The sequence below is a fragment of the Lipotes vexillifer genome, unplaced genomic scaffold (assembly GCF_000442215.2).
Source record: "Lipotes vexillifer unplaced genomic scaffold, Lipotes_vexillifer_v1.1 scaffold641, whole genome shotgun sequence".
Lineage (NCBI taxonomy): Eukaryota > Metazoa > Chordata > Mammalia > Artiodactyla > Lipotidae > Lipotes > Lipotes vexillifer.
In genome coordinates this window covers 381,213-408,848 of record NW_006780658.1, presented here as the reverse complement: position 1 = coordinate 408,848, position 27,636 = coordinate 381,213, and the positions used below count along the sequence as shown (strand labels likewise).

Genomic DNA, 27,636 nt, shown 5'->3' with positions numbered 1-27,636 from the left:
GAGAGGCCTGCGTACAGCAAAAAAAAAAAAAAAAAAAAAAAAAATTCTTTAAGCTAGCTGGCTACATAACACATTATAAAATTTGAGCTAAATAATTTTAACCTTTGTTAACATCACCCTATTATAGTGTTAGTAAAAATTGAGACTAATTTTTTTTACAGTTTATTCTTTTAACTAATTTTATATGATAGAACAGCTAGCTGTACATTCAATCTTGAATATATAGGGGAATACATAGCCAATAGGAAAATAATTGTGAAAGCAAAATCAGCATGTGTTATGTTTTAAAGAGTGTTATAGAATGTTTAACAGCTTGCACTATTGAACATTAAAGTTTTATTCCTAAAGTAGGGACAATATAAAGCTAGCACTTCCAAGAAAATTCAGAAGAAAGTTGCTAAGAACACAGTATTGATTTAATAACAAGCAATTGGTCTTAGGTGTATTACTCAGCACCATTACTTTCTCTGTTCAAACAACCAAAACTAAACAAATCAAGTGCAATGCTATTTATTTTTTGTTGATTTTCACAGGTGATCCTTTGATGTTGAGTTTGTCCACAAAAACATCTGATCTTCTTCCACGTTCAATGGCTGGACTTTGATGGAGTTTCTCCCTGAGAAATATACATGTGAACATTAATACCATTTTTTAAATGGTCATTAAAAAAAAATCAATACAAACATGATACAAACCACTGTAATTTAAGGTGAGTTTTATCTTAAAGGTTCCTTAATAGCTTTGAAAAACATATGGCAGACTATTTCACTTAACATTTAAGAAAGCAACAGCTGCTTTCCTGAGATAGATTTAACTGTTTACCGTTGAACCATGCTGTCCAACATGGTAGCCACTAGCCACATCATTTACATTTAAATTAATTAAAATAAAATAAAATTTAAAAATTCAGTTCCTCAGCTTCATTGTTTACATTTCAAGTGTGATTCAATAGCCACATGGGGCTACTGGCTACCATATTGGACAGTACAGATGCATAACATTTTCGTCAATGCAAAAAATCATTTCAGAAAGTTCTATTGGACAGTGCTGGTTTACAGAAAATGCCACTGATAGGCCATAAATGTATAGATCATCTATAAAGAGCATGCTTTTCTCTAACTGGGACCTGGATTTCATAGTCAAACTTAGCACTGTTAGGTTTTTATCAATAAACTTTTCAAAGTGAGACAAATATTATCTAAAATTAATATGAGAGCAAGATTTCTAAAGAAAACATTGGGGCTCTAAATTCCTAAACAAGTATTTTAAAATAAAAGATGCTAGCACATGAAATTCTGCACAAGTCTTCTAATTTACTTGGTACCCACTTGTCAACCGCTGGTTCTGGGAAGGCTTCCACCTTCTGCAGCAATTCTCCACTCTCTTAGAGCCTAGAACAGATTTCTGTTTTCAGGCCTGCTGAGCCCTCTCTCTCTCGAGTCTAATTTTCAATAGGAATTAGGTAGTGTTTTCAATTATTCCCCCAGAGTATCAAATAAAATTGTAACTCTAGAATATATACTAAATGTGTCACAATCTCTATAATCTCTATAAAAGTGTGGTATTAGCACGTTCATATTTCGCAGCTATTCCAAACGGTAATTCCAAAGGAGGCTAAAGTTTTTGCAAAACTCTTCCAAAATATTTGATATCTAATACAGATACTGTTACATACTATACAAGGGTCTAAAAATCTTTTTACCATTAAATGCTCAATTTTGACTTGTTAGGGAAGTTTTGTTCAGCCTTTTAGCTACAGTTCCTCTCCCCTTACCATATCCCTAAACACCAGTATCTTTACCTGGTACAAAATGTATGACTCCTACTCTATCCAGATGAAAATCTGTTTCACAAGAATAACTGCATTATAGTATATTGCTTTACCTTAGGAGGATTTTAGCCCCATTGTCTAAAGCATAATTTACTAGTGAGGTACTAGTCTTATAATCCTAAAATACTATTGGTTTTCAGATACAAATTTAAATGTGTGTTGGAATACTCAGAAATAGTATAAAGTTATTACATCTTTCACAAAAGATATTATTGATACAAACAACTTGGATGTTAATCAAAACTTCCTGATAACAGAGGTAAAATTACATAACTTCTCTTCTAATTTGTCTTTAAAAAACACAGCTTAGTTTAGAAATAACTTTTACCTTCTTTTAAGTTCTCGGGATCCTGAATTCTCATGACCAATGCTTCGCATCCTAGAGTTTTCTAGATTGTGCCATTGTCCCCTTGGTTGGTACTTCAGAACCTCATTTTGCCACTCATCATCAAAAGCATGAGCATCACCTACATCCAATATCAAAATAAAGGGGTAAGTATTAAGGTATCAGCTGTCAGTAATTGCCTGCTCCCCACACATTTCACTCTAGCCTGGTGTTTCCATTAGCCTAACCTTAAAGTAGAAGCAGGAAACTGCTTCAGATAAAAAGGTCTTTGACTCAGAGTAATATTTCCTTTTCTCTTTGTTCCTCTCCTATTCCTGTTGATAATTTGGTTATGGATGATCTGGTTTTTCACACACCTGCCTGGATATCACATTACTTATCCAATGGACTCCATGACCCAGCGACACTAACAGGCTTTCTTCCTGGGTCATCTCATGGGGATGCTACTCTTCCTCTTACTGGGAGGACACTCCTCCTGTGCCTAGCACTTCCTGTCCTCAGTTTGGCCTCACAAGCTTCTTTTTCAATTTCCTGAGACAGGTAACTCATCTGACTGTTCATGTTATGAAGTAGGTAATCTAAATTCCATAATAACAATAAGTAAATGATAATACGTGTTCTTTCAGATTGCCTTTATAATAATGTGTTACTTTACTAAAATTTTCTTCAGTATGTTCATTATTGTGAAGTACTCTGTATATATTTAAATATGACCAAATTACAAAGGTTAAAATTAAAGAGAGGTTAAGATGTTGTGGCTTCCATCTCATTGCCTAAGAATAATTTTATCCAGCTCCAACCTTAAGAGAATTTCTTTTTCTAAAATCATATAATTTAAACCCTTTACTATGATAAAACATTTTTATTCAAAATACTTTCTAAAAACAGGAAATGAATACAGCTTAAAAACTATAATGAAAAAAGTTAGGAAGTCTTAAATGAGTTGAAGAATGAATATAAAATCTAAGAAATGGAAAGATTTGCTTGATATATATGTGATTTATTATCTAACACACCAGAAATTTAAATCTTATCTATACAAAAGCCTAAGTGCCCCACAATACAGAATAGTTGAAATAAATTATGGCCAATTCATGATAAAACTTTTAGGTAACCTTCTAGGATGTTTCTGAAAACTAACATCATAGATGACTGTTCACAATTATAGTGGGGAATTAAAATAAGCACAATATAAACTATATAGATAGTAAAATACAAATTTTGAAAAGCAGTATGTGTGATTGTATGTTTATATATATCAATATATAAAACTATTAGGAAGAAATACACTAAAACATTAAGAGTAGTTATTTTGGGTTGGAGTTATGAATAATTTTAATTTTCTTTATACTTTTCTAATGTACTTCTTTGATATCAGAAATAAATAAAAACTCGATTTCCTACTGATAGTCTTACTAAAAAATAATTCAAAAGATTCCATTTTCCAAGTATAAAACAAAAAAAAATGATACTCAACATTAACAAAAATCACTATAAAAAACAGACCTACAATGAAACCCTGAAACCACAATTTTATTACTATTTTGATAACGTATTCTCTACATTTACAATTCATAAACTGTCTGAAACAACATCATATAAAATGTTTCTATAAAAAATATTCACCAAGTTCTATGGGTACAGCTGCTATTTTAACTTTGAGAGGAAGAATGCTATTTTCTCTGATAACTTACTTTCATTCATATTGATGAACTCTTGATTGACCTCTTCATCTCCAGTCTTCTTGTTCTTTGACTTTTTAATGACATGAGCTCGGTCACGGAGGTGATGACCAACAGCCATTTTTTCTAGTCCACTCTCAGAATCTCTCAGTGCTCTCCTAGTTTCCTTTACCTGTGAAAATGATGAAAATAAAAATTAGTAATTATTTAAATAAATATAGACTATAAACTCCTCAGAACCTGTTTACCTATAGAGGTAAGAATATAAATCTACTGCTCTAAAAATAATGGGTACTCAGGTCCACTACCAACTTGTAGTAAAATTATGGTAATAGTTCTCTGATATTTCCTGAACTGCTTACAATTAAAATGTCTAGGACAAACAGAACCAATATAATTATTAAAACAAAGAATAACTTAATTATATTAAACTTAGTGGCTTCAACACTGTCCTTGACAATTAATAGATGGGAGTACATACTAGCATTCCTACAAGAAAGGGCACCTAATTATTCAGCACTCATGAAATGACTTATATATTCTATTTTCATTTAAGTCACCCGTCAGACAGGCAAACCCAAATTTTCTTTACTATAAGTACTAACAAGGAAGTCGAGAAATGGGAACTCATACCAAAGTCTGTGGGAGCTAACTGTCTCAATTACTGTGTGATAACAACTTGGTGATTTCTAGGAAAGGATGAAGACACACGTCTCCTCCGATCCAACAATAGCATTCCTAGCCCTTTTGCACGAGGAGACAGGTATAAAGATGAATAGGTGAAAAATTATAAACACCTAAATATCTATAAGTAGAAAAATAGATTAAAAAACTGTGGTATAGGGCTTCCCTGGTGGCGCAGTGGTTGGGAGTCCGCCGGCTGATGCCCGGGTTCGTGCCCCGATCCAGGAGGATCCCACATGCCGCGGAGCGGCTGGGCCCGTGAGCCATGGCCGCTGAGCCTGTGCGTCTGGAGCCTGTGCTCCGCAACGGGAGAGGCCACAACAGTGAGAGGCCCGCGTACGGCAAAAAACAAAAAACAAAAAACTGTGGTATATTCATATTTTAGACATTTATATAGAAGTTAAAATAAGAAACCAGAGCTACACGATTATCAACTTGAATAAATCTCAGAAGCAATTACTGAGCAAAGTCAACCTGCAGAGGACACGTGCAGTATGAAACCATTTATACAAAGTTTAGAAACCTGTAAAATAATTCACTGTATTGTATATGAAGCATACATAAGTAATAAAATTATAAAAGCATGCATGAAAATGATAAATTTCAGGTACAGGCATACCTTAGAGATACTGCGGGATCTGTTCTGGACCACCGCAATGAAGGGAATATTGCAATAAAGTGAGTCACATGAATTTTTTGGTTTCTCAGTACACATAAAAGTTATGTTTATACTATACTGTAGTTATTAAGTGTGCAGTAGCACTATGTCTAAAAATGCAATGTACATACCTTAATTTAATAACACTGTATTGCTAAAAATTGCTATCATCTGACAACACAGGGTTGCCACAAACCTTTAGTTTGTTAAAAACACAATTTATCTGTGAAGTGCAATAAAGTGAAGCCCAATAAAACGAGGTATGCCTGTATAAGAAAATGGTTGTCTTTGGGGGACGGAGAAAGGGAAAAGGAGGAGGAGGCAGGAGTATATTGGAAGCTCTAACTGAATCTGTAACATCTTTGCTTAAAAAGGAAGCAAAACAAGAGACAACTTAAATAGAGAAAAGTATTAATGATTTGACTAAACTGGATTGAAGGAGTATGGGGTACTTATATTATTCTTTATGTCCTTTCTGTATACTTGAAATATTTTATGAGTTAAAAAATTCATTTACTTCAAATAGAAACTAAAAGTAGACATTTATTTCATGAAACAAAGACTTCTTATAGTGTCTACTTACTTTGTCAACATGTAAAGCTAATAAACATCCATGGATATTAACATGAAAAAAGGCACCTGGGGCAGGGATGGAGGTAGGTGGGGGAGACAAAGAATGCCTCAAAATAAATAAATAAATACAGTTAGTTTTATTGCTTTTCACACTGACCTGTGTTTTCTCCCCCCATCCCTTCCCCTGACCAGTACCAGGTCAAATTTTAATAGTTAAAATTTGATATAGGTGATCTATGATTCCACAACTTTATAAAGTTCCAAGAAAATACTTACTCCTCCTGGAGCCCTGCGGGTTTGAGCTGAGGCCTGGAAAACCTTTGGTGGTTCATCTCCTACTTTGGAATAAGTCATAACTGAGGAAGAACTAAACGAATGTCCATTTGGATCCGTTGAAAGGTGACCCTAGAGGTAAATATAAATTGTAAATCCAGTGAGTTCAGTCAAATACGAAGAAATAATGTCAGAGGATTCAAATAAAGTAACAACACTAGCTAGAAGTTCTACTAAAGATAGTACATATGATCAGTATGATGTCCAAATGGTACCCCCATGAAGGCCCTAACCTCCTTCCATTTTAGGTACCAATTCACACTCTCCTTGTAAGGAATAATAAATAACAAGTGATTCATTTAGAAATCCTCAAATCTTTGAGGTCAAAGACTTGTGGCTTAAATTTATAGATGCCGTGCCCTGAAGCATGTAACACTTTTATAGTCAGTGGTTGACTTTTGTGTGCAATTTTGCCAATGTTGAGCCAATTAGCCATATGCCAAGAATTTTTATACCTTCTGTGGGTACCAACTGCTACATTTCTAAAACCATTAATAATGTCCTAGATTTGGACATTCTGAAATGATCCTTAGATTTCAAACTGCATGACTAAAATAATATGGGTGGTCTTCATACTGAATCAAGTTATTTTGATTAATATCATGAGTAGAAAAGTAAGAGTATTAGTACTAGTTTATAAGTGTTTGGACTGTATGAATCTAATCCAGTGCCTAAACATCATTCCTGAAATTTCTATTTTCAGAGTTATTTTTTAACGCTAAAACTTAATTTCTTAGATGCTACAAATCTTTTTAAGTAGGCAAGTTATACATAATAAAAAAATCTAAATTCATATAAAACATTCATTTACAATAGTGATCTTCAGCAGAATAAATGTTTTTGAAGTTGAATGTTTTTATTTTGAAAGTTTAATTAACGCTGTTTTTCAAACTTGCAGGTTCTGAAATCATTTTGGTAGGTTGTGACCAGGATTTTTAAAATATGAAGTAAAATAGAAAATATCAGCACATGCTGTACACAGTATGATTATTTTCTCATGAAATTTTTATTTCAGGTGTAAAATATATACAGTACACAAGTACTGTCATGATGTAAGATATATTTTTCAATCACTGTGGACCATGGTTAGAAAAAGGTTGAAAGCCACTATAATATAGGATACCAATAACTGAAAATAACATTCTCAGCAATCTTTTAGTACTTACAAAGTTTCTTTGTAATTCCTGCATACTGTTTCGCATATTTAACATCATTCGGTCCATTGCCTGAAAAGGGTTGACATCTGTACGCTATAGGATATTAGGAAGTATGTTATTAACTATAAGCACAACACAAAGGAAGCAAATCAACATTCCCAAAACAGCTGAAATTTTTTTTTTTGATTTTTGCTGTGGGGTCTCATGCAGTGATCGACCAGGCAAAGATAATTTAAGGACTATATAATGAAAGTGATTTGTTAAAGAAGAATTTGAAGTATACACAAAATCCTAAACAGCCAACATACAAATGGTTAGGGAGTTGTAACACTATAAATACATGCATACATACATGTGTATATATCCACACATATATACATGCAAGAACATATAAATACACACACACATAAAATTCAACTTGCTCATAACATAATCTGGTTAATATTTAAATACTGAGTGGTGTATCCTTGGCTGTGGGACAGCTCTAGCATAGACTAGTCTTCCAATTTTTTCTTCTTCCTTCTGGATATCCTACCAGGCAAATAAATAAAACCCGAGTATAAGATGACAGTGTTCCTTCCAGCAGTCCAACATGGATAATAGAAGCTGCCTCTGGAGTAATCAGCCCTCCTTTCCATCAGACTTGGACCCAAGTGATATAGGTTGATTCCACTAACAGTCCTTGGATTTGCTGCCTACCACTGCCGGCTCAGTAGGGCATACCCTTGAAGCATGAGGTATGCTCCTTTATTTATTTTATTTATTTATTTATTTTAATAGACCTTTATTGCAGTATAATTGTTTCACAATACTGTGTTAGTTTCTGCTGTACAACAAAGCGAATCAGCCACATGCATACATATATCCCCATACCCCTCCCTCTTAAGCCTCCCTCCCACCCCCCCATCCCACCCCTCTAGGTCATTGCAAAGCATTGAGCTGATCTCCCTGTGCTATGCTGCTGCTTCCCACTAGCTATCTATTTTACATTTGGTAGTGTACAAATGTTGATGCTACTCTCACTTCGCTCCAGCTTTCCCCTCCCACCTCGTGTCCTCAAGTCCATTCTCTATATCTACGTCTTTATTCCTGCCCTGCCATTAGGTTCATCAGTACTATTTTTTTTTTTTTTTAGATTCCATATATATGTGTTAGTATACGGTATTTGTTTTTCTCTTTCTGACTTACTTCACTCTGTATGACAGACTCTAGGTCTATCCACCTCACTACAAGTAAGTCAATTTCGTTTCTTTTTATGGCTGAGTAATATTCCACTGTATATATGTGCCACATCCTCTTTATCCATTCATCTATCGATGGACGTTTAGGTTGCTTCCATGTCCTGGCTATTGTAAATAGTACTGCAATGAGCACTGTGGTACATGTCTCTTTTTGAATTATGGTTTTCTCAGGGTATATGCCCAGTAGTGGGATTGCTGGGTCAAATGGTAATTCTATTTTTAGTTTTTTAAGGAACCTCCATACTATTCTCCATAGTGGTTGTATCAATTTACATTCCCACCAACAGTGTAGGAGGGTTCCCTTTTCACCACACCCTTTCCAGCATTTATTGTTTCTAGATTTTTTGACAATGGCTATTCTGATCAGTGTGAGGTGATACCTCATTGCAGTTTTGATTTGCATTTCTCTAATAATTAGGTGATGTTGAGCAACTTTTCATGTGCCTCTTGGCCATCTGTATGTCTTCTTTGGTAAAATGTCTATTTAGGTCTTCCACCCATTTTTTAATTGGATTGTTTTTTGATATGGAGTTCCATGAGCTGTTTGTATATTTTGGAGATTAATCCTTTGTTTGTTGTTTCATTTGCAAATGTTTTCTCCCATTCTGAGGGTTGTCTTTTGGTCTTGTTTATGGTTTCCTTTGCTGTGCAAAAGCTTTTAAGTTTAATTAGGTGCCATTTGTTTATTTTTGTTTTTATTTTCATTACTCTAGGAGGTGGGTCAGAAAAGACCTTGCTGTGGTTTATGTCAAACCACATATATGGTTTGTGTTTTCCTATGTTTTCCTCTAAGAGTTTTATAGTGTCTTGTCTTACATTTAGGTCTTTAATCCATTTGAAGATTATTTTTGTGTATGGTGTTAGGGAATACTCTAATTTCATTCTTTTACATGTAGCTGTCCAGTTTTCCCAGCACCACTTATTGAAGAGGCTGTCTTTTCTCCATTGTATGTTCTTGCCTTCTTTGTCATAAATTAGGTGACCATATGTGCGTGGGTTTACCTCTGGGCTTTGTATCTTGTACCATTGATCTATATTTCTGTTTTTGTGCCAGTACCATACTGTCTTGATTACTATAGCTTTGTAGTATAGTTTGAAGCTGGGGAGCCTGATGCCTCCAGAGGTATGCTCCTTTAGAAGAACAGTTAGGAATTCCTCCAGAACAGTAGTTTCTTAGCCAGGAGTGATTTTGATCCCAGGGGGACATTTGGCAATAATTATACTCATTTTTGTTTGTCACAGCTGGGGAGGGTATATGACCGGCATCTAGTGGTAGAGGCAAGGGATTCTGCTAAACATCCTACAAAGCATAGGACAGCTCCCCAGAACAAGAATTATCCAGCCCAACGTGAAAGTAGTGGTGTCAAGGCTGCAAAACTCTGCTCTAGAAAGATCTGCTATTGATTTTAGGTTTTATCACTGGAACAATCACCAGGAATCAAAAAGTGAAGCACATATTCTAGTGTGTCATCCAAAGCATCATCTACTATTATAAGGAGTGTTTAGTTCAAGGGACTCCCCTGCTCAAGCAGGAGGAGTGTTTTGAATCCTGTAAGGCACTGTTATTCAATGCTGGTACTTCAGCCCGTCTGGATATTCTTTTGCTTTGTGCCAAGCTGGGACTCAGTAAAGAATCATCAAAGGCCTGTTTATGTCTCTGCCTTCTACTGGGTTTTTATTGCTAGTTACAATAGGAAATAGATGAAAAAGGCAAATTCCTTTTTAGAATCTGCACTTAGCACAGTAGGGAACAACAAAGACACATTTAGGAGATATTGATACATCTCTAGGATGCAAAGGACTACAATAGAATTAATCTTCATTTCAGAGATTCAACACAATTCAGGAAATGTGAATTTTTTGCTTCAACATTAGGTTGAGAATCAAGGCTGTATAAGAGAGAACAATTCAAGAGGGATAGAAGGGCTGGCCTAAGGAAGGAGAGGAGGAGGAGGAGAAAAAGATCTGATGTTTGGGGCATATTCTGTCTCTTCTCAATTCACTATCAAATCAGCCATCAAAAGGTGTATCTGGGGCCTCCCTGGTGGCACGGTGGTTGAGAGTCCGCCTGCCGATGCAGGGGACGCGGGTTCGTGCCCCGGTCGGGGAGGATCCCACGTGCTGAGGTGGGCCTGTACGTCCGGAGCCTGTGCTCCGCAGTGGGAGGGGCCACAGCAGTGAGAGGCCCGCGTACAGCAAAAAAACCCCCAAAACAAACAAACAAAAAAAGATGTATCTGTACTTGCTATGGGGTGGCCCAACGCCTTGACAAAAAAGTGGAGCTACAAATTAGAGTGGAGATTCCAGTGGGCTTTTGAGGCCTTCAGGAACTCTGTACAGCGGCTCTTCTCTGCCTAGAATGTTTTCTCCTGACTCTCAGTATAGTTTCTTCTAATCATTCAAGTATCACCTCCTTAAGAAGCCCACCTGTCTAAACTAATCTCTGGCTCACATCCACCTGTCACTATATCATTACTCCATCTCCTTCAGAGTACTTTGACGATCTGAAATTATTTTGTCGTTTATTGTCTGTCTTCCCACTCTGTAAAAATAATCTCTGTGAAGGCAGGGCTATATTCTCTGTCTTACTCACTACTATATTCCCAATACTTTAAAAACAACTCCTGGCACATAGAAGGGCTCAATAAATATTTGCTGAATGAATGAACTAATTATCTCTAATTAGTTAACTAATTAGCTCAGCTCAAACCCATAATATCCAACTGTTTACCAGATAAATCCCACCTGGACGGCCCACAGATGCCTCAGATGCAAAACACCCAGAATTGAAATGACCTTTCTGAACACCCCTGCCCTCATATCTGCACTGCATCAATGCTCTGTTCCTAGCTCAGTGGCATTCCCATCTACCTAATTCCTCATGGCACAAAAATAAGCATAATACTTTCCTTCTCCCTCTCTACTGATCCATCAATCCAATTTATCACCAAGTTCTATCCATTCACCTATTTAACTCTTTCTCAAAGGAGATTATTCCTCTTTATCACCACAGCTATTACCTGAGTAGAAGCTATCACTAATACTTCCCAGAATACTTGATCAGCCTCCTAGCCTCCCTGCCTCCACTGTGATCCCTTCTAATCTCTCTCCTCCCTGCAGGCACAATGATCTTTAAAAAATGAGAACTCGGGGGCTTCCCTGGTGGCACAGTGGTTGAGAGTCCGCCTGCCGATGCAGGGGACTCGGGTTCGTGCCCCGGTCCGGGAAGATCCCACATGCCGCGGAGCGGCTGGGCGCGTGAGCCATGGCCGCTGAGCCTGCGTGTCCGGAGCCCGTGCTCCGCAATGGGAGAGGCCACAACAGTGAGAGGCCCGCGTACCATAAAAAAAAAAAAAAAAAAAAAAGAAAGAACCTGATTCTACTACTGTTTTGATGAAAATTCATCAATTGCTCCCCTGCTCTTAAGATAATGTCCACAATCCTTACCAGGGCCAGAGGAAGTCCCCCTGGTTACCTCTCCATCCTCATCTATACACACTCTCCAACTCACATCCTAGGGCCAAATGACCCTAAACATCTTTGGGCTCCCTAGCCTCTAGGTTTTTGCACAAGCTGTTTCCTCTGTGTTGAACACTCTTCTTCTCCCCTCCCAGATTTTCCTGGCTAATTCCTATTAATCCTTAAGGTTCAGGAAGTGTTCTCTAGTTGACCTCCACTCCACCATCCCAAAAGGTCTGGGCTACAGGCTTTTTTCTGCCTGTGCTCTCACAGCATGCTGAACTTCCTGATCATTTTTACTGATAACTCTGTTCTATAGCTGTTTTTTTTTCCTTCATCACTTGTCCCACTAAAAACTCTGGTCAGGAAGGCCAAATGTTATATGTCAAACTTTAAGGAGAGAAATGGCTGAAGTCTAGCACAAGAGAATAAAAAAACTTTTTCATGAGAGCATAGGTGCATCCATAGGAAATGTTCCAAGGTGATGCTATTTTCTGTTACTCAGCTTGCCTTTAATGTGTTAGAAGCTAGAGCCACAGAAAACAGGACCAAAGGCCTGGAGAAACAGGGGTGGGAGAAAAGCTGGTTGCAGAGTAGCCATGCTTGAACATGGGAAAGGAAAAGCATGAATGAATTGGCAATAGAGTCCTAGAGAAAGCAGTCAATCTGAGCTTTTCCAAATGTGCTTGTCTATCTACAGTTTGGTGGTTTTTCACCTTTTGAAAAGTCTTCATAAGCTTGGGGAAGTTTCCAACTTTTAAACACAACTGTGGGGATCCCTTTTGCAAATCAAGTGAGTAGTCATCAACTAAAATGTACTATTTCTTTTGGAAAACTGATTTTATTATGTTGATATTACTTACTTCACAAAACACAGGCCTAAACACTCTAAGATAAATTTAACACATGACACAAGTTTTCAGTAACAAATGCTAAAAAGTCATTATGAAATTGGGCATGCCAATTCAGTTTGCTTGAGTTAATGAAAAATAAATATTTGTCAGAAAATATTGCTCAAATGGTTTGTGTCTTATGATATGAACAATACTACCAAAACTGCCAAAAGCCACAAGAGAACTCATCACCTAGAAAAAAAATCCAATTAATTTTGGTTATGATATTTATTATATAACAATCTCTGAAAAACAGAGAAATGCACTGCATAATCACATAGTTCAGAGCTAACCAAATTATAGAACTTTTTAATCAAAAAGAATTCAACATATATTTTAAAAGTTATCTGCTTATTATTCATTGTAGAGCCTGACAGGATCCTGGCAGGCAAATAGAGAGACCATATATCACTTTTAAATAAGACTACTCTAGTATTTGTTAAAGGCAGTTGAAAGAGAAAGTATTTGCTATGGATTGAGACAAACATTTCTCAAAGGAAATGCAAATTCACACCAAAATTAGCACATAAGGTACAATGATTAATATGATATCATCTTTCCTTTGTTCAATTATTCCATATTTTTTAAAAAATCAGTTAATCTTTCCTTTAACCTGTTAAAAATCAAAAGTGTCTAAATTAATAACATTTCAAAAAATTAGTAGAGATACTTGGCTAAAAAGTTAATGAATACCTCCTAAGAACTAATTTATGGAATAAGAAATATGGACTTCAGAAAGGATCACATATAGATATTTAAAGATATTTGGAGTCTTCGATAGGAAAAAGAACATTAAGTATAATAGAATAATCAAAATTAATAGTTCATAAATTATATTTCTCAATAGGTACAGATGAATGAAAATAAATTTTTAGATACATATACAAATTAAAAACTTTCATTACTTGGAAGTTTTAGATGTTGAAAATAAATTTTGAATTTCTTGGTAAAAGGTATATATAAAGTTTTACCATTATTCTGTGATAATTATCTCCCTGTGTAAGTTATGACAAAAAAAACTAGAGAAAACTGTGTTTATATTCAATTTTATAAGTTATATCAGTTGATATATACTTATACTGTATATGTAGAACAGTAATCTCCAAAGTGTATTGATGTACCAGTAAAATTCCTCTTTCTGTTTCTTTTTACTGAAAGGAAAACTTGACTCTGGCACCATCTCTCAATCTAATTGTCAAATGGTCACATGTCATATCTTCAATTATAAACTGCCTAATTAAATAAATTTACAGATTAAATTATAGTTTTTTTTTTGTTTGTTTGTTTGTTTTTTTTTTTCTTGCGTTATGCGGGCCTCTCACTGTTGTGGCCTCTCCCATTTGCGGAGCACAGGCTCCGGACGCGCAGGCCCAGCGGCCATGGCTCACAGGCCCAGCCGCTCCGCGGCATGTGGGATCTTCCCGAAACGGGGCACGAACCCGCGTCTCCTGCATCGGCAGGCGGACTCCCAAGCACTGCGCCACCAGGGAAGCCCTAAATTATAGTTTTAAACAAACCAATCCTCTCAAAATGGACAACTGGCTTGAAAGTATCCCAATAAAGAAATCATGAACTGAAGAAAATGCTAATAGTACAAACACAGGAAAACGGCAAAGCTGATGCTTCTTCTACTTCTGTAGGTGTCTCTGTTTTCCCTCCTAATAGGGCTGTTAAAGATGACAAACGTCAAGAAATGGGCCAAAAATAAAGAAAAAAGTTATCAAGTGTCTATTTGAAATATAAATTTTCATCCACTATGCTTAAAAGCATCAGCATATGGCTCACTACTTAATCAAAATACTCATTTTAAAATTTATAACTTCATAAAAAGAGAATAAAAAGTTTGTGTAAACTGTTAATAAAAGTTCAAATAGAACAGCCAGCATGCTCAAAAAGTCTACTGTTTTCTTCACTGTGCTCTTTTCAAACTAGGCAGCCATCTTTTTCATCTTTTGCAGTCAATTCCTAATTTCTGTTTCTACTTTCACATCTAGTTATAAGACACTGACTTAGAAAAGTCAAGTTAGGATAGAGGCCTTCTGTTGCTACTGTTGTTTGTTTGTTTTTGTTTTCTTTTAATTAATTTATTTAGCTTTGCTATTACATAACTCTTTCATACTGAGACATAAACATGTCAAATGTATCACACCCTAGGGGAAAAAAGGTGAGCCATATCTCACCAGTATAAATTATAATGTACCGGGAAAGAAAAAGTGTTTTGGCTAAAAGAGAAGCTGAATGTTCCTTGTAAAACTGGATGAAATTCCTATATTTAAAAATTACTACTGCCCTTCAACTGCCCTAGGACAGTGCTCAGTACTCTTGGTTGGCAGAGTTTTCATAGTTTGAACAAGAAAACCTCCCACTGGTGTTAGCTTTCTAAGACAGTTGATACAATATAATGTAACTGAAGAAGAATGTATACTACTTGATTTTAGATGGGAGAAGCAACTAAATACTACCTAGCAGTACTGACTATATAAAAAGTTGTAAAACTCAAAGTTTTATGAAATGGTTTTGTCTAAATCTGATATAGTAAAAATTACCATTTACTTTTTATTTAATAGGTAGATGAGTACTGCAGTTTTTCTTGGGAAAATGTTTAAAGAGGTTTTTATTAAATTAAAACATAAGACGATAGGTTCACATATAGGTGATTAGTGCACTTTACTCAGCATTGGTTTAAAAAAAAGCTAAAAGCTTTCCAGTCTATTTGAATATCATCATGCTCTCCATTAAGGTAGCCAATAGCCACATGTGGCTATTTAAAATTCGTTTTAAAATAATTAGAATTTAATTAAAAATTCAGTAGCACTAGGCACATTTCAAGTGCTCGATAGGTGGCTAACCACACTGAACAGGGCAGATTTAGAACATTTGCATCATCCAGAATGGATAATGCTACAGACTTTAGCCTACACCTATGATTAACAATCTTACACAAAAGTTAATTTATGTCACTATAAACCAGACAAAGTAGCAACTATTTTAGTTTTTCATTCAAATGTTGTTCTTGGCCTTCCTTTATATTCAGAGTTGTTTTCCTGCTTGACTTTCCTTATCCAATCATCACATTTATGCAACCATATTACTTCAGCTGTGTGGGTGTTTTTGGTTCCCCAAAACTTGATTTCAAGCCACATTGGCAAGGTAAATATGAGGCAAGCTAAAATACAAATAGTTCTAAATTATGAATCATATAAGCTACAGTTTCACAGAAATTTATCTCTTTATTTGGTTACATATATTTCTTATTCCAGCTCATTAAACATTCAGATGTTTGAAGCACAAGTACCCAGGAAAGAAACATTTACTTCTACTTCCAATGGATGACCAGCAGAGTTACAGCTTAGGCATCCTCAATAAGAACTTTATAGTTGAATTATAAACAGATCTCCTTTCTATGCTTACAAGGGAATAAAATTGTCACTTCTTTTTCTACAAAGGCTACGAGTAGCTTATTTATGCACGTAAATACAAAGCACTACGTACAGCCCTACTCTTTCTTTGCTGTGGTTATAGCAGATATGTAAAATGCTTCAATGCTCATGTGAAAGATAAAATTTCAGAATGTCATATTTGATGTTTCTGCTCTCTTTGACAATTTTTTCCTTTGACCTTAATTTTCAACTTTTATGGAAATTTATAGCCCTAACAGTAAAAAATATATATAATGATACCACATTAACTAGTTTAAAAAATAACTGGAATGTAATTAATATATATATATTGGAATAATATGTATGTGAAAAAGAAGGTGAAGATTACTTTCATTTAAATGGCAAATGCAATGTTATCCATCAAACGTCTTAGGAGTATTTGAAACATTTTGCTCTATTTAAGACCACTGCAAATAGAAAATACGAAAATGTTTTCCTGGAAGATTTGCGAAGTTTCCCAACTGACCAATTCAAAATGTTTACTGAGTTCCAAATATCTATATTTCTATTGCAGAGATTTATCTTTTAGAAACTCTTGTGGATTTGTTGTTCTAGAACTGCCATTCCTGAGGCTGAAGAAGCAATAGAAATAAGCAGAAAATACTTAAGGTATATAAATATCCTGTTTTTTTTTTTTTTTTTGAGTTGAGTATGTTTGTAACCTTTTGGTTTTGCTCTCAGACAAGACTTCTGAATATATTTTGTAGTTTTGCAAGGCTTTTGAATACAATTAAAAGTTAATCTCAGTTTTGAAGGTCCAAGATAGCCATGCAGAAGACTGGTTTTTCCTGGTCCAATAGAGATAAAGCATTATACTATAGTTTTTTATTTTAAAGTGGGAAAAAAAGTGTTGTATGCAATGATATTTCCTTGCCTGTTCTAATGTAAGACATGAGAGTAAATGATAAGGTGAGGAAAAAACTATATACATATGGAAAACAATGTTTTAAGTTTGGCTTGTAATATATAACTTTATGGTGCTAAAAGTTTTAGTAGCACAGTGGAATTCTATACAATTAACAATTCATTGTTAAAGAACTCAGCCTTCCAACTGGTCCCTCCTTTTACATAAGTTATTTCTATAACGTAAGTATTAGTCATATCCTGTTGTCAGAGATATATTCTTCTGTAATACTTTTCTTTACTAACTTTAAAGTAAAGAACTTACAGTCAAGGAATTTTCTCCATCCTCATGTCTCGTATGGTTACGAGCTCTTCCTCTGCCATCAGAGATGCTGAACAGGTCTCTTCCAAAAGGTTCAGAAAAATTTCTCATCATCTGTTGTATACTTTCTCGGTGTGCCATAAAAGAATCACTGTTGAAAATACATATAATCATGTAAAAGTAAGTGTTGGAATTTAAATAATAAGTAGGCAGCTTAATACTACAAAGAATGATTTTGGGCTAATATGCTTGTTAGAGAGACAAAAGAAAAGTTTAGGAGAATAGAATTATCTCATAAAGACCCACTATTCATGAATACAAAACCTGTTCTGTTTGTTATCGACCATAATTCACTTATTTATAATAGTAAAAATATACCTTTATTTATCTCATTGTATGAAATTTATAAACACAAAGTAACACATCTCAGGTAGCTTAAGCCAGCACTGAAGGAAATGGCAAAAAAGGACTGAAAAATATTGCTACTAGGTAGAGGCCACTTTGGGCAGTCTACATAAATTCTAGTGAGAGCTAATAAAGAATGCTGGCTTGTTTATTTTTTAACTCTTATTTATTAAATATGAGCATTGAGAACTATAGCTACGTTATGAATACCATAAAAGATACAACATTAATTTTTAAAAAACAGGTGTTTTTTGCTTAATGTTAAGGAGTTGTAAGAGTTCTTTATATATTCTAGACATCAGGCTTTTATTATATATGTCTTGTAACTACTTTTTCCCCCAGTCTTGGGCTTGCCTTTTCATTTTCTTAACATCAGCTTACTGAGCCACACTGCCAGGATCCTTTGTTAGGTCTTCAGTTTTCACCAGACTATGACCTTTGCATGGAAATTTTATTTCTGACTTAGTTTTCTATCTCTGCCTTTCATCTTTAACTAACTCCAACTCCTATGACATTTTACATATCTCCATAGCATCTTTTATTTTTAGAAGATGAGGAATAAGTAGAATTTAAAACATGAAGGGAAGAATTGTAATAGAAAGTCAGAAGTGGACAATCTGAGTGGAGTATCGTATAAAAGAGTAAATTGTGTTGATTATTATACGATACCTTCTAAATTTCCTGTCTTAAAGTTAAAAGGCTTCCATTTTTATTTTACATCTTCTAACATGGGAGATTTATTTGTAGTTTTTTTTTTTTTTTTTTTTACAAAATGTTCTAATATTACTGAACTTAATTTCAGTTAGGTATATTATAAACGTGATTATCTAGTCTCCGATAAACCAATGAACTCACTAATTTATATGTGTGGTACTCCCAGCTTCTAAGATGGCCCCAATGATCACCACTCCCTGGTACTCATGCCCTCATGTAAACCCTTCCTCCCCTTAAGTATGGCTGGACTTACAGACTTGCTTCTAATAGAATATAAGTGATGGGATGTCAATTCCAAAATTAGGTTTTTAAAAAGACTGTGGCTTCTGCTTGTGTGCTCTCTTAGCATGATGGCTCACTCTGCAGGAAGCAGCTGCCACACTATGAGGCAGCCCTGTGGGGAGGCCCACATGAGTGAGCTTAGGGGCAGGTTTTTGAGACCAGCCAACAGCCACGTGAAGGAACTTGGAAGTATATTCTCTGTCAGTCAAGCCTTAAGATGACGACAGCCTTGACTCACAACTTGATTGCAGCCTAAGAGGGCCCGAGTTGGAACCACTAAGCTGCTCCTAGATTCCTAACCAACAGAAATTATGACATAATCAATGTTTGTTTTAAGCTGCAATAGATAACTAATACATATTACATCCCAAAGAGCAGTGTATAACACATTTAAAACTGCCCTTATTCTGTCAATTTTGGTAGTTTCATCTAATGACTGGGAAGGAAATGAATACAAATCTATAAAAATAAGTAGGTCTGTTTCTGCATCATGAGAAAATGTTTTATAGATTTTCACCAAGTTTTGAGACTGTTTGGGATGGTACGAATATATATATAAGCTTCTATGGCATAAAACAAACTTCAGTTGAGGGTGGTGTTTCTTAGATAGGTTTCTTAGATAGGTGGTCTTACTCTAGAGCAGTTGAAACTGAGGTACAAGAAGCCACGGAACTTGTATTCTACTTATTCCTCATCTTCTAAAAACAAAAGACGCTTATGGAGATATGTAAAATGTCAGAGGAGTTGGAGTTAGTTAAAGATGAAAGGCAGAGATAGAAAACTAAGTCAGAAATAAAATTTCCATGCAAAGGTCATAGTCTGGTGAAAACTGAAGACCTAACAAAGGATCCTGGCTGTGTGGCTCAGTAAGCTGATGTTAAGAAAATGAAAAGGCAAGTCCAAGATTGGGGGAAAAAGTAGTTACAAGACATATATAATAAAAGCCTGATGTCTAGAATATATAAAGAACGCTTACAACTCCATAACATTAAGACAAAAAACACCTGTTTTTTAGAAAATAATGTTGTATCTTTTATGGTATTCATAACATAGCTATGGTTCTCAATGCTCATATTTAATAAATAAGAGTCAATCAAAAGTCACTAAGGAAGAAGTTCGGAACTACAGGTACTGACTGCAACGGAAATGCTTCTCTATGTAGCATGCTCCCAGGTGAGTGGAAACTTTATTTAAGAACAGTAAGCAACTCTCCCAAGAAATGGTGGCTAGACAATGTGATATACAGGTTCAAGTTCAACAAATGTTTATTTTGTATATTGTGCATCAAGCATAGAGGTTGATTACTGGTCTGAAGGAACTTCTGGTCTGACAGAGAAGTGAGACTTTATGTTTTAAAATTAAGATTTTAAAACTTAGATATTGTATTAGTTTACTATTGCTTCTGTAACAAATCACCACAAATTCAGTGACTTAAAACAACACAAATTAATTTTCTTATAGTTCTGCAAGTTAGAAGCCCAGAATTGGCTAGAATCATTGTGTTGGCAGGGCTGTATTCCTTCTGGAGGCTGCAGGGGAAAATCAGTTGCCTTGTTCTAGCTTCTAGAGACTGCTCATGTTCCCTGGCTTATGGCTCCTTTCTCCATTTTCAAAACCTGCAGCATAGCATCTTCAAATCTCTCTCTGAGGCTTCCATATTTAAAAGACTCTTGTGATTAAATCGAGCCTGCCTGGATAATCCAGGTTATTCTCCTATTTTAAGGTTAGCTGATTAACAGAGTTAATTCCAACTATAACCTTAATTTCCCCCTGCAATGCAAAATGACATATTCACAGTTTTGGGGGATTGGGACATGGGCATCTTCAGGGGGGCATTATTCTGTCTACCACAAATACATTCCTAAAATCACTTTATTTAAAGCAATTTCCAATTGTTCCTGTCAGTCTGCATAAAAGAGTCTTAGAAGATTGAAAAGCTATAAAATACAGCTTGTGATTAACCTGGCACTAGTGTGCTGAAGGGGATTTCTATGACTGATGATGAAGACAATAGATTAAAGAACTTGAACCTGAATTAGGACAAGCCAAAAGACATCCGCTCTGAAAGCATCAGCTCTTGAAGTAGTATCCACCGCAATGGCAGCATTCTCTCTGACTAATGGCCTGATTTGTAACTATTATTTCTTGTTATAATTCAAGGGGACTTTTGAGGTCCTTTATTAGACTACTAAGTAGTCTAATATGAAACCCATGCCAATGCAAACTACCTTCTGATCTTAAAGTACCAAAGAAAGGTTTCTGTAATACTTTCCCTCCCCCTCCCCCAAAACCTTTCCTGATACTTTTCCAGCTACTGTCTCCTTTCCTTTAGCACTTAAAATCTTCCAATAGTCATCTATACTTGTGTCCTTTACTTCCTTGTAGGTCATTCCCTTTATTTCTTTACAAATGCCTTCTCCTTCCCTTCACCTCTGCATTAAAACATCAATGATTCCCTTAACCTTCCAATTACTGAAACCCAAAGGTCATCCCTAGTCCTTGAATTCTCCGCAGCGTCTGGAACTTTGGGGGCAATGCACTGTTCTCAGCCTTGTTTGATAAATTTCTCCTTTAAATTCTCCTTTCCTTCTCGCCCTTGATGGAGCTTCTTTAGTGTCACAGATAGATTACTGATGTGTCAAAATGTTGATACCTCATCCTTGCGGCAGCCAGGTGGGGCCTGAACCTGCCAAAGTCCGTGGCGCTGGTTACTTCCAGCTTCTATCAGTCTCTCCTCCTTTGTACTCCAAGGTGCTTTGCAAATATTCTCTAATTGTGACTGATGTTAAAATGCTGAAAAGCACTGCCCCCTAAAGACATACTTCCTCTGGGCTTTACCTGGTCTTCTTTTCCCTGCCCTCTGTGCATTATTTCTTTTAACTTGACCGTGCTTAAAAGTCACCAGAGGTACCCATTAAAATGCAGATTCCTGAGACATACGCCCAGGGATTTTTGATTCAGTATATCTGGAGCATGGCCCAGTAATCTGCATTTCAGCAAGCATTTCAAGTAACCCTAATGCAGATGTTCCAAGGACCTCAAATGAATAAACACTATAATCTGTCCTCTTCAACCACTTTATCAGGGACTCTAGTTCAATTTCTGCTTGTTTTGATGCAAATGGTCTCCATTTATTTAACAAATATATACTGAATAGCTATGTAGAAGGCCCTGTGCCAGGCAGTGGGTATAGAGCCCTGAACTTTGGAGGGCTAAAATCAATTTCAACTTCCTATTGGCCAGGAAGTTGTAATACTTTTTGAAGTACTCAGAGTATAAATTACAATGATAAAGCAATTATTGAACATTTGCCCATTTCTATCCAAATAAGTCTGTGTTTACTGAAGTATAGCTGATTTACAGTATTATATTAGTTTCAGGTATACAACATAATGATTCAATATATTTATAGATTATACTTCATTTAAAGTGATTATAAAATACTGGCTATATTCCCCGTGTTGTCCACTACATCCTTGAGGCTTCTTTATTTTACACATAGTAGTTCGTACCTCTTAATCCCCCTCCCCCCTTCTCTTGCCCCTCCCCTGTGCCCTCTCCCCACTGATAACCACTAGTTTGTTCTCTATATCTGTGAGTCAGTTTCTGTTTTGTGATAGTCCTTCCTTTGTTTATTTTTTAGATTCCACATATAATGATAACATACAGTATTTGTCTTTCTCTGACTTATTTCACTAAGCATAATACCCTCCAGGTCCATTCATATTGTTGCAAATGGCAAAATTTAATTCTTTTTTTATGGCTGAGTACCATTCTATTATACATATACCACATCATCTTTATTCATTCATCTGTTGATGGACACTTGGGTTTCTTCCATGTCTTAACTATTATAAATAATGCTGCTATGAACACTGGCATACATGTATATTTTCAAATTAGTGTTTTCATTTTCTTTGGATATATACCCAGGAGTGGAATTGCTGGATCATATGGTAGTTCTATTTTTAGTTTTTTTTTTTTTTTTTTTTTTTTTTTTTTTTTTTTTTTTTTTTTTTTCTTTTTTTTTTTCTTGCGTTATGCGGGCCTCTCACTGTCGTGGCCTCTCCCATTTGCGGAGCACAGGCTCCGGACGCGCAGGCTCAGCGGCCATGGCTCACGGGCCCAGCCGCTCCGCGGCACGTGGGATCCTCCCGAAACGGGGCACGAACCCGCGTCTCCTGCATCGGCAGGCGGACTCTCAAGCACTGCGCCACCAGGGAAGCCCCTATTTTTAGTTTTTTTTGACGAAACTTTGTAGTGTTTTCCACAGTGGCTACACAAATTTACATTCTCACTGACAATGTACTAGGGTTCCCTTTACTCCATATCCTTGCCAACATTTGTTATTTGTGAGCTATTTAATGACAGCCATTCTGACGAATGTGAGGTGATATCTCATTGTGGTTCTGACTTGCATTTCTCTGGTGATTAGTGGGATGTTGAACATCTTTTCATGTACCTGTTGGCCATCTTTATGCCCATCCAGTGAATTTTTTTCCTAAAAATACTGCATTTTTCACTTCTAGAATTTCTATTTGATTGTTTTTGTTTTATAATTTCTCTTCCTCCACTGAGATTTTATATCTTTTCATTCATTGTAAACATATTTTCCTTTACATCATTGAGCAAAATTATAATAATTGCTTTAAAATCCTTCTTGGTTAATTCCAACATCTGGATCAGTTTGGGATCAATCTCTATCGATTATCTTTTCTCTGGAGAATGGGTCTCATTTTCCTGTTTTTTTTTTTTTTTTTTGTCAAGTAATTTTGGATTGTACCTGTAAATTGTGGCTATTATGTTTGGGAGTTATATATCTGTTATATTCAGGAGTAATGTGGGTTGCTGTTGTTGTTTTAAGCAGGCAGTTATTCTGGCTGAACTAAATATTAAAATTCTGTCTCCTGAGTGGCAGCTCAATTCGCAATTTAGTTTTTATCCTTGGCTGAACTGCTTTATGTCTCTCCCACGTATACAGGTGTAAGGCTCAAATGGAGACTTGTGCAGAATTTATTAACAGTTCTTAGAGATCACCCTCTCTGATTCTCTCCCCTTTTGGGACTTCACTCCTCATTTTCCTGTGACTGTGGCTGCACTGAACTTTGAGCCTGGTTCTTAGCCAGACAGTTTCAAGTCTTCTATCAGAGTTTTAGCCACCCCTACATAGCACAGATCAAGCTTACCCATAGGCTACCATTGCTTTCCCTTCTTCCAACTGTTGAGTCACCTCCAGTGTATGTCTGATTTTGGTCATTTTCCAGTACCTTCTCCAGAAAGTTGTTTTTGTGTTTTATTCTGGCATTATACTGTTATCTGAAGGAGGATTGGTACAACTGGAGCTTTCTTGGCTATGCTAGAAATGAAGGTCTCCTGAAGATATTAATCTCACATTCTATAGTCTTTTTTGTTTCTTTAGTTTTGTTTTCTTAAATGTTGGTTCTTCTGTTTGGTTAGTGTAGCTTCTGTCTTTCATGATGTTAGTTTTCCTCAAATGTTTGCAGTTATTTACATATTTTGAACAAGATAAAGAAATAAATGGATGCAGGGACATGAGTGGTTAAAAGTATTTTAAGTGAGTTTATAGATCTGAATTAGGAGGGAGAAGCTGGAATGTGTGCTTAGTCCTACAGTTTGGTTCAGTATTTGAGATTTCCTGTTTTAACCTCCTCCCCAAACCCTTTCAATCCAAGGCCTAATAGACTACTCTCTCTTTCTTCTATCATATTAGCTTCTCTAGCTTTTTACAATTTTCTTTTATTTTTACTGTGGTAAGAACATTTCCTACGAAACCTACCCTTCTAAGAAAATTTTAAGTGTACAATATAGTATTGTTAACTACAGGCACAATGTTATACAGCAGATCTCTAGATCTTATAATTTTGTTTTTCCTTCATTCCTGAGACACAGAACAGCAAAGGAGTACCTTGGGAGCAATAATTTATCCTCCTAAAAAGGAAATGAGGGGAGGGTAGCATGACTGTAGACTTTAATCCTCCCCATCATGTATAGTTATTTTTACTTACCTGCTTTAAAATAGCAACACGAAGGAGAAAAAGATGTTGGGGTTGGAAGGGAGCTACAGATTGGAGGAAGGGGAAGAGGATATAAAAGACAGATTGGCATTCAGCCATTTCAACTTCCTTTCAATGTGCCTTTTTATACTGCAGAAGCTCAAAAGGTAAAATTTAATTTCCTAGACCCCACTGCAGCTAAGATTCTGGATTTAGGTTCTGCCAATTATGGACAATGGATAACTGGAAGGTGGAGGTGTGGGAGAGTCTGTATGTACTATTACTTCTGTTTGTTGGTAAACGTGATCACAGAGCTATAGTTTTTCTGTAGCAGTATTAGCAACTCAGAGTGTCTCATCACTAGAGCTTTATGGGTATTGGGGAACAGGAAGTGAAATCCATTTCGCTGATATGGTTGCTAGCAGGTACACAATGACTTTGGAGTTAGGAGTAGCAGCAGCTTCCCAATTTAGTGATTCCTAACTTGGGAAGTGGCAGTTGCTTCCCCAGTGTTCTGGATGTGATGTGACTTTGAGGGTCGTTCCTGAAAGTTTAACCTAGAGTCTATTTCTTCAGCCATCACAGTGATTCTCTAAGCCATCTAATGCCCTGTAATAAAACATTTCCTGCTTCAAGTTGCTAGAGTAAATTTCGTTTTCCACAATATCAACGTAGGTGGGAAGGTTTACTCCTTTTATTTTTGTCAGCCTTAATCCCGTTGCAGCATGTCTGAACAGTACTGACTGTTTCAACTATTTTATCATCTTTCTTTTATGTACTTCTCAATATTTTTTTCTACTTTCTTTTCTTTCCCTTGAAGGGAAGGCATAGGTTACCATTATTGGGAGTCAAGGGGAAATTTTTTTTTAAGTTAAAAATAAAGTCTTGCTATTTGTGTTAGCCCTCTTTATAAAACGAAGACTTTTGAAAATAAAATATCATACAGAAAATATTATTTGTCTTTTCTGCCCAATTAGAAGCTTCTTGAGGAAAGGGGACACATCTCTCTTGCTCCCTCTACTGTACAAAATTATCTGGCCCACAGATGTTTCTGGACTGACTGATGGAACAATAACCAAAAAAGGATAGGAAAAGAGCAATTGAAGACTTTTCAGCACTTTAAAAGCATTCAGATGGAATATAATGCCACCTTTAAAAGTGCAAGGCAGATATTTATGTATTGATATAGAAGGATTAGCAAGATACGTAGTATACCTCCATTTATATTTTAAAAATTCATGTACATATGCTTATAAATATATAGAATATACCCCTAGGAGGCTATGCAGCAAACTGGTCAGAGTGGTTGCATTCTGAGAGGGTGGCTAGATGGTTGAGGGCCAAAGGTGGGACAGTCTTTTTTTGTCTTAAATTATTTTACTGAAGTATAGCACATATAGAAAAGTGCACAGATCAATCACAACTGTACAGCTCAATGAGTTTTCCCATTTTTAAACGTACAGTTTAGTGTTAACTGTATTTGCTTTGTTGTGAGGAGTGGTCTTTTAATTATGTACTCTCTGTACCTTTTTGAGTTTTTGCCATAAGCATGTATTACACATTCCAAAAACACATTTTTGAAAATGTAAAGCACCTTGATACTTTATAAAAATAAGGTATTAATTGCTGGATGTTGGATGTTATTAAATTTTAAGAGATTTTCCTCATTTTTAAAAGTCTTATTAGTGCATGTGTAAACATGGAAAATTGAAATGGGAAAACATTTCTACAAAAGTTCTACTCCCACTAAAATGCTGTAAAATAAAGTACACCAATTTATTTCTGTGAAAACCCTAAAGCTTGTCAAATTTCAGTATTCATGGTAAGATGTTACTAAGTTTTTTGCTTCAATAAATTAATGTTTCCCATCTGTTTTCAGTTAGGCATTAGTTTTAATTATATGCTAAGACAGAACTTTACTCCAAAAAATACTGTGTAGTTCTGAAGTCTTATTGCCTTAATTCGACTGAACATAATTTCTGAAAATTGAATGTAGAAATTTATGTCGAATGTTTCAAATGATTAAATTGATTCTACAATAACTGGTGTAAAGATGAATGTTTTTAAGTTGTCTAAAGGATTTCTAGCAATTATAGTCTTCTACTCAGAAAGCAGTGCCATTTCCCAGGTACATGTGATGATATTACAAAGTATAAAAATAAAAAATAAAAAGATGAGGGCTTCCCTGGTGGCGCAGTGGTTGAGAGTCCGCCTGCCGATGCAGGGGACATGGGTTCGTGCCCCAGTCCGGGAGGATCCCATATGCCGCGGAGCGGCTGGGCCCGTGAGCCATGGCCGCTGAGCCTGCGCTCCGCAACGGGAGAGGCTACAACAGTGAGAGGCCGGCGTACCGCAAAAAAAAAAATAAATAAAATTTAAAAATAAAAAGATGAGTATTCTCTAAATATATCTAATAGGGAGGCTGTTTATGAGAGTGTTTCCTGACTGTTTTGTTCTACAGATCTGTTTACTCTTGTGCAGTATCAATTGTTTTAAAGGAAACTGGTTAAGTAGAGAAAGAAATATATTTATGAATGACAAATAGCAGGTCCTCTGCATACCTGACCGAAAAAATAATTTTCAACCACCCCTGCATTAGGACCACTGCTGGTCTGGATGATTGATCCATATTCTAAAAAACTGTAACATGTCAGTACTCTTCCTTCTTCATTTGTTCTCCTACTGTCACTCCCTTGTCCTTTACACACCAATCCACTTGCGGACATTGCCCTGACTACTTTCCAGCCTCCTTCCTGCTG

The 27,636-nt window shown here is 36.0% G+C and overlaps 1 protein-coding gene across 1 annotated transcript in view; it reads right to left on the bottom strand.

The window, feature by feature from the left end:
• Window positions 1-321: 321 nt before the first annotated feature.
• MLF1 (myeloid leukemia factor 1) overlaps window positions 322-27,636 on the bottom strand; it is a 35,747-nt gene continuing 8,432 nt past the window's right edge. The window contains exons 2-7 of the mRNA XM_007454115.1: window positions 17,466-17,613; window positions 7,274-7,357; window positions 6,051-6,179; window positions 3,872-4,031; window positions 2,160-2,298; window positions 322-616 (exon numbers count right to left, since the gene is read on the bottom strand). Coding sequence (XP_007454177.1) covers window positions 511-616; window positions 2,160-2,298; window positions 3,872-4,031; window positions 6,051-6,179; window positions 7,274-7,357; window positions 17,466-17,613 — 766 coding nt within the window. The 3' untranslated portion in view covers window positions 322-510. The remainder of the gene's footprint in view (window positions 617-2,159; window positions 2,299-3,871; window positions 4,032-6,050; window positions 6,180-7,273; window positions 7,358-17,465; window positions 17,614-27,636) is intronic.